Source organism: Aplysia californica, unplaced genomic scaffold (genome assembly GCF_000002075.1).
Source record: "Aplysia californica isolate F4 #8 unplaced genomic scaffold, AplCal3.0 scaffold00559, whole genome shotgun sequence".
Classification (NCBI taxonomy): domain Eukaryota; kingdom Metazoa; phylum Mollusca; class Gastropoda; order Aplysiida; family Aplysiidae; genus Aplysia; species Aplysia californica.
The window spans coordinates 441,150-449,513 of NW_004797829.1; the positions used below are offsets into that span (position 1 = coordinate 441,150).

General features: G+C 37.5%; 1 protein-coding gene across 1 annotated transcript in view; it reads right to left on the minus strand.

The window, feature by feature from the left end:
* LOC101864708 (visual system homeobox 2) overlaps nucleotides 1-6,948 on the minus strand; it is a gene marked incomplete in the record, with an annotated part of 57,741 nt that extends 50,793 nt beyond the window's left edge. Inside the window, 1 exon segment of the mRNA XM_013087220.2 lies at nucleotides 5,504-6,948. Coding sequence (XP_012942674.1) covers nucleotides 5,504-6,053 — 550 coding nt within the window.
* Nucleotides 6,949-8,364: the final 1,416 nt, after the last annotated feature.

Genomic DNA, 8,364 nt, shown 5'->3' on the forward strand with positions numbered 1-8,364 from the left:
ATTATTATTAGTTAATTTGCTACTAACGTATTTGCTGCCATGTTTATAATACCGTTAATTCTTACGGTTGATATTGTTTGTATTACTACATCAAAAAGTCATGCACCTTTACTATAATTATCATTATCATGATCATTATATATATATATATAAAAACATATGATTATAATTATGTTTGAGTTTTGTTTAATATTGTCGTCGCTGCCTCGTTTTGGCACAGTTCTGTCGTTAGATTTAAAAGAAAAATTATTTCGTCTTAATAAATCCCCAAACCTCATATTCTGAAGGAAAAAAAATCTTTTGACGTTCTAAAAACAGTTTTTAAAAAAATGATACTTTTATAGTTGTTTACATTTCTGTAAATTACTACGAAGAAAAATTAAAAGTTAACACGCCAGTCTGTTGTTATTAAGCTATTAGAACATTAGCAGCTAAATGTGCGTGCACAGCTGTACCTTTCTCTGAAGAAATATCTGTTCTCCATATCAATGTGATATTGGAGAAAATGGACGCGGTTGTCATCAACACATTCAACTTTCATTTTTCTTCCTTACGAAACAAAAGAAGACTGCGCGCTAATATGACCTTATGCAGTTGCGAGCGCCGTAAAACCCTTACTAAAACAAAAGAAGAGACTGCATTCTACTTCTTTCACAAGATATTGTTAGCTTTGTAGTGTCATTTATTATAGGGCAGGAACCTCCCAAAAACTGTCGAAACAAAGTACACGTAAAAACTACAGGCTTTCTCAAGACCTAATGTTTCCAGCCTCGACGCTTGAGCGAATGGTTGGCGGGTGTGTGGGTGTAGGATGCTCCTTCTTTTTTTTCCTAATCAAAACATCTTTTGTCCTTTATCTCTCCCCGTCTTTTCTGTGTATCTTAATCTTTTGTAACACTTCTAATTTCCAGCACTTACAAGACCACTTTGTGTTGCAGGTGCCGTAAAACTAATACTTACTAATACTCAAGCAGAAAACTCAATTCGCCTACTGTACAGCCTCCAATGTTCTTGCTAGCCTCTCTACCGTCACGGTGGTCAGTCGTGGTCAAGCGTATGAGGAAACACTAGCCTGATTTGTGAGCAGTGGAGCAGACAAACTACACAAACGGACCACCGACCTCGTCCTGAGATTTATTGTAACACGCGGTGGCCGGAATCATCATCAATTTGTTTTTTCACGGGCTATGTTTCTCTCTTTTATGGTCGTTTTCGTTTATCACTCAATAACATGCACGGAGATTTTTGTTTTGGCTTTGCATTGTTTCGTTTTGCTCTGTTTTGTTTTGTTTTGTTTTGTTTTGCTTTGCTTTGTTTTGTTTTGTTTTGTTTTGTTTTGTTTTGTTTTGCTTTGCTTTGTTTTGTTTTGTTTTGTTTTGTTTTGTTTTGTTTTGTTTTGTTTTGTTTTGTTTTGCTTTGTTTCGCTTTTCTTTGTTTCATTTTGCTTTGTTTCGTTTCGCTTTGTTTCATGTCGTTTTAAATTGTTTGCTTGGTTTGATTTCTTCTTAGTTTTAGTAAGAGTTTTACGATACACAACTATGTAATATATAACTAAGTGCTGAAGATTTAAGGTTTTCCAGAGAGTAAAATGCAAAGAAAGGAAGCAGGAGAGATAACAGCGATATAATTATTATGTTTGACAGGAGAATAGGAGCAAACCAGCCATACCAGAGCAATCGCCAACCACCCTCTTACAGTAGAACAAGCAGGAGGTTATGCAGAAGACAGAAACAAATAAACTATGTGTTTACATGTGCTTGCATTTGTTAAATTGTTATTGTATTTCCTATATGTGTTTCCACATTTGTTTGTTTGTAAAGACTTAGTAGCTGTATTAGGAGCTAGCAGGGCTTCAATGAAGTTGTTTCAATAGAAAGATTAATATGATTGTCTCTTATTCGCACTTTACAATTTATCTAACAAACCGGTGAGGTACTAATGTTATTTACATTTCAGACAAGAAGTAGGTTTTGTCGTTTCTAATTGCCAGCACTTAGCGATGAATTAAACCAACAACAACTAGAACACAAGTTAAATAGTATAAATGAATAAATGAATAAACGAATAAAGGAATAAATAAATAATAGATTAACAAACAAACAAGCAAACAAACAAGCAAATAAACAAACAAATCAAAACACAGAAACAAATAAACGGGAGCGTAGTGCTTCAAATGGCATGAGCACGGTAAAATTTAATTGGGAGGGGGGGGGGGGGTTAATAGACTATCTGCACACCAGCTGGAAGCGCAACTACTCTCATCTTGAAACAGATCGTGTAAGCTTTTGTGTTAAAGCAAGTGGTCAGTCCCTATTAAGCGCTTTAATTTTTAAAAAATAATGTGGCATCAGTTTCTTTCTTCTTTTGGTTCCTAAATCGATAGCCTGGTCAGTTTCCCTGCATGTGTGAAAAAAATATCAAAGTAAAACTGTGACTAGTTTTGTTTTTAAATAAATTAGAATTCAAATTTCGGAAGAACGACCTTTTTTTTTAAACGGTTACATTGACAATACGCCTTTATATCTCGAAACTGCTGTGATTACGAAAAGGGTGTTTTGTCAGCGCACGGCAGATTTGTGCCTACTTAACCCTATCAGTACGTCCTGGGATCATTTTGTACCCCCGGCGTTGTATTCTTCCCATTTTAGAATACACATGTACTTCTAGTGCGAAGATCTCTTTGAAACTTTCAGTATTTCTCAAAAAATCATTTTGACAGACTGTTATGCAAAGCGTACGGATCGGATTAACCAGTAATTTTTTTCTTTGTAAAGTGGTGGCACAGAGTTCCCCAAGTCGTATGGATACGATAGTAAATCATGACATACGGATAGGGTTAAACAGAGTTCATTACCAATTGACTGGTTCACAAATAAACCAAACCATTGGGATGTTGTGTCTCTCTCAGCCTGGGTTGGCCCCGACAGGAAAGGGTGACGCCCGCTTCCTAACTTATCTCAAATGTTTGTCGATGAGAGCGTAAAAATAACCCAACTAAACGCACTTAACAATTAAGAAAAAAATATTAGAACAAAACAGCAACAAAGAAACCTCTGAAATATGTGTAATGACGGGGGGAAAAGTGACCGAGTTTTATTTGACGTGTTCGTAGCCTATAGATCTATAATAATACCGGGCGAGTTTCAGATGATATTATTACGTTCCAACTGCGTCATTGTTACCGGGTTCAAAAGCGAGCAATAAGATTAGTGAATAATAAATCTATTTAGATCTCTTTCTTCCAAATCATGCGCTAAGTCATTGAGCTTAACTTCTCCAGATTTTCCTGACCATAGCGGTAAGTATAGATATGGGATAATATTTTAATCTTGTGAAACAGGTTTAGATACAAATTAGAATTGTCTAGGGCAGGGGGGGGGGAGAAGACTAAAGGCACAAACAAACAAACAAAAGCTGCATAGTTAAACGTTTATTTCTACCGTTAAAAAGACTAAATAAATTATTTTTTAAAATACATGTACTATGTTTACTTATTTGCCTCTTTCTCTTTCTTGCTTTTTTTTTCATGCTGCTTAGGGCCTTGTTTTGTTTTAACGATGATAATCAAGGGGCAAAACGTCTAGTGTATATCGACAATGCAAACGTATACTGTCCATCTGCTTTTTGGGTAACACTTTCGAAAACTCTATGTAATTCTTTTTAAAGACTCCGAACTAGGATTTTTGGTGTCAGCACATTTGGATGTGTCTTTTTTCAGTATCCTGTTTTATCGACTCCTTGTAGTACTCAATACATAAAATTTGTATTCTGTTGTGATTATGATAATGACGATTTTGTTATCATTCTTTCTCTGTATGGCTGTATTTGGTAAAACTGATGAAGTTCCATGGTGTTCACTATAACACAGTTTACGCCTAAGTCAATTTGATTTTATTTCAAGTGATTCAATTTCACGACTTACTCCATTAAGTTATGCTTGTAAAATTTGAGTACGCTCAAATTTTTTAACACTTTTCAGAAAACAGGTTTTAAAAAAAATCAAATGTGTTTCATTTTGTTCTTTTTTGTTATGATCTTTTGACGAACTTTACAGTATGCATCAAATTCGATTCTCTAAAGTTTAAAAGATATGGTTTGATCTGTTATCTCCTTTTGCTATCTTCTTTTGATGTTTCAAGAACATTATTTTAACGTTCTTAATTTAGCGCAAAAACAAATAAAAATACAGCCCTAATATCCATTTATCTCATTCTAAAGGGGAAATTCATCACTTTTGATCTCTGATACTTTTTTCTGACTGAAACAGAGACTGCAAACCAAAATCTTTATCTTGAGAAGCAAGGTACATATCGCTTGAAAATAACGTATTTGCCTCCCTGTCCAAACAAAATAATTTATATTATTATTATTTTACCTGAATCACCCTTTTCATTTCTATAAAATAACATACCAGCCACAGGAAGAACATTGTTAAAGGCATAATAATGTTATCTTGCCTCTAAATTGATTGGGAGTACACGAAGGAAGGATACTTCTGAGAAGAATAAAAAGACAACTTTTCAGATCGTTTTGAATTTGTTTCTTTGAAACATAAAAACGCGCCTTTAAACCCACAAGGGAGGGGGGGGGGCTTGGGGATGGGGAGGGGGAGTTTAAAGAAAGAACCGCCCACTTTTAGTTATGTTTAGATTTCTCTCATGTTTTGGAAGCCAGATAGAGTAACAATACGGCAATTAAAACTGTTTTTCAGATGTAAAACACCAATAACTACATTATTTGTAAATTATGAAAGTCACTAACTTTTATTCGTTGACATACTATGAAGAACACTCCACGCGTCGTTTTTAGTTGGTTTTATTTTCCTTTGCTTTCTTTCTTTTCTTTCTTTTTTTTTTTTTTTTTTTGCTCTCTATTTTTAAAGCTTCAGAAGTAACATTATAGTAATTGTTTCTCTTCCAAAAATCAGTGTCAATGATAAGTAAAATCCACTTCGTATGGTTCAAGGCGGAGGAAAATTCCATACAACGAAGTAAAAATGGACCATTTTACGCCAGGAATTTTCAAAACAATGTTGTCGGGGTTTTTTTCCTTCCAGTTAAGACGAGAATTGAAATCTTCAAACTAAGGTCATTCATTCATTCATTCATTCATTCATTCATTCATTCATTCATTCATTCATTCATTCATTCATTCATTCATTCAGTCATTCAAAGTGTAATTGTTATAATATGGTATTTATTTATCAACTGTTTGTTACTTTGTACATTGATTTTTTTTCTTCTTTTTTTTTTCTTTCAAATATTGGGTTTTGCTTATTCGTGTACCACTTTTTAAGTTTATTAATTATAAGTGTATTTTACCAAACCAACCATCATTGGTTTATCAATTCATGTATCTACTTTTTAAGGGTGAAAAGACTTTACTCGTTTTTCACATTCATTTTACCCCCTGAGAAATGCGAATCATGTATGCTGTTAGGAAAACAAGAGAGGAAGGCAGGACGGCTGTATTCAACGTACGTAGTGACAACACGGACACTCACCCTCATCAGCAATATTGTGTTTGTAGCCGAAGCTGAGCTCCTCTCCATGCCTGCCGACCCCCGGGAACCTGGGTGGAGGCAGACTTTGGGGAGACGATGTGGGGGTCAGGTCGAACCTCCAGGGGTACAACCCCCCAGATCCCGCAGGGTTGGGGTGTCCGTGAGGGTGAGGGTGCGTATGTCCTGTAGGGTAGCCCGTCTGGGGCTGTGAAGGGTCAGGCTGAAGGCCCTGGGTGCCGGAGTGACCTCCGTGGAAGTACATGCCGCTAAGGCTGTTGGGAACCCCAGAAAGGGCCCCTGAGGGGTCCATGATACCACTGGAGTCTCCCCCGACGGGGGAAGGAGATGTGTGCTGGCGACATCCCAGGCCCAGAATCTCTTGGATGGCAAATGATGGACGTTGTTGTTGGTAGAGCTGTCCGAAGTGGGGATGGTGCGGGTGGTGGTGGTGGGGGTGGTTGCTGCTGTTGTAGTGGGGGTGGTGAGGGTGGTTGAAAGCTGCCGGCATTTGTGCAGGGCCTGAGCCCATTTGTAGGAGTCCGTTCATCATGGTCAGAGAGACGTCAGAGTTTTCTTTTTCAGAAATCTCGACTAGAAGCTTGTGAACACGAACACGCGCACAATTGCTCACATGTCAATACAACTCTTCCGCCTCGAATGACAAAATATTTTGTTGTTGTTGTTGTTGTTTTATTTGAAGGAGCGCAAAGATTTTGACTTGATTCAAGTGAGAACTTTTCTCTGAGCTTGTCTCAGTAAAATATCCTTACTGAAGTAAGAAAACAACAGATTTTATGGCATAGCGTTTTGAAACGGACGTTCTGATGTTTCCCGATTTTTGGAAGGTGTCCCTTTTTATATAAAAATACGTTTTTTAAAAGGTTTGTTTTTCTTTTCTTTTTTTATACAATGCTCTTGCACAGTCAACTTACTCTGAAGATTGGTCATTGATTTGTTGAAAAGTTAAAATATTTGATTATAATATAACTGCATTTCGGTGCGTTTCAGATTATGGAGAAGTCATAGTGTTATGGTATGCCGTACGCATTCCTGCGTTTCTTGACAAAATGTGTTCTTCCAAACTCTTTTCGAATAATGCTTTAAATTTGAAAATTGAAGTTACTCACTGCAATATCAAATGAAATGTCACTATACACGATAATCCGAAATATGCGCGTCTATTATGTTCATTGTAAGAACACTGCACCTTTCGCGGACAGATAGTATTATATTCTTTGAGACTTCACCAACATAGTGCCGAGAGAAAACCGCTGTTTCTGTTGGCCGTATCTCCCTGTCATATCTTTATTCCATCCTCGATCTTCCTGGCTCGGCAGTCTGGAGTCTGAGAAGTTGACGGGTGGCGGAGATAGACAGGAGGAGAGAGGGGCTACCGTCACTATTTATTAGTTGCTAATCGTGGCGCAAGCCGCAGTTTCCCCTGGGGATTTGATTCTCTAGAACTCGAGACACTGTCGCTCAATTTATCAGCGATTAACCCCTGTGACGTAATGACCTTTGGCGGGCGGAAAATGTGGTGACGTAGAGCGCGAGGTTCCGCCTCGCGGGGCTGTCTCGACGAATGTACAGCCGTCTCAGAGCGCGTGCGAAAAAGCTGAAGCAAATAATTGGCCATTATTGGACCTTAGCCTCCTCCCACCTCGCCTCGCAGCGCCCGCTTTTTTCCCCTCGCCCCTCCGCTCGGCTAGTTAACTCCCCTGCCTCGTATTCTCACTCCTATAATCTCTCCAGTTTTTCTCTTTATTAGCAGACGTATGCCTGTGCCTGTCGCTGACTCGCCCGTCTATCCGTCTGGTCGTGTCTTTTGGTACATCCGTGCTCTCTCTCTCTCACACCGAGTCCCACCCGCTGTCAATCCGAACAGAATATACGTCATAGACAGATTTTAGATCTCATGTACACCGGAGCATATAGGGAGTGTTAGGACGGGAAAAGACGTTCTGGACACACTCATAATGGGTAGTATACCGAGAAATATAACTGAAAATGCACTGCCTTCGACAGCCATATTGCTTCACTGGTTAGCGAACAAGCCCGGAAAGATTAATTTTAAATATTTAACATAATATTTTTTCTGCTTAGACTAAGACCTATGAAACACTAATAATATGTTCTACATAAAAATGGCCACAGCGTACTTTTATTGTAGTGAAAAAGAAATTCATTTGCCGAAATTTAAAAAAAAAACCGGTACAAATTATAATCTATATCTTCCACTTTCGCGCCCCTCTCCCCTCCCCTTTTCCCTTTTTCGCACCTCGACCACAACGTATTTTTTAAAAACTTTTGAAAAAAAAATCTTTTTTAAAGTACAGAAAAACACTAGACTACCTGATTATCTAATACATTATGAATTGTACTCCCACTGCCATGACATAGTTGAGCATGATGAGCTAATAATAAAAGTATACACTATATAAAACAATTCTCTTTGACTGCTGATTACACAATTCTCAGTTCACACTGGTGGCAGGTGTTTCAAAGATTTGTTTTGGGCCACAGTTGTTCGAGCTAGGTGCAATTTCCAGGGAATCAATTGCGTTACCAAAATGTTATCTCGCAAAAAAAACTTTTTAAAAACCCAAAAAGTTAAGTGTGATTCTATTCTTTAACAAACGTTTTTATAAGATCAATATTTTATCAGATTGAACATTTCCCACTAAATGTAGTGGAACTGTTGAAAACGCATGTATACAAAACAGACAAATATTTAAGAAAGAAAAATCTGTAATCAGTTCGTAAGATATGAAAAAGTAGCAACTAATATTATTTGAGAATAACGTCTTCATAGCTCAGGCCACATTCATATCAGCACATGCCATTTGGTTTAAAGAAAGGCA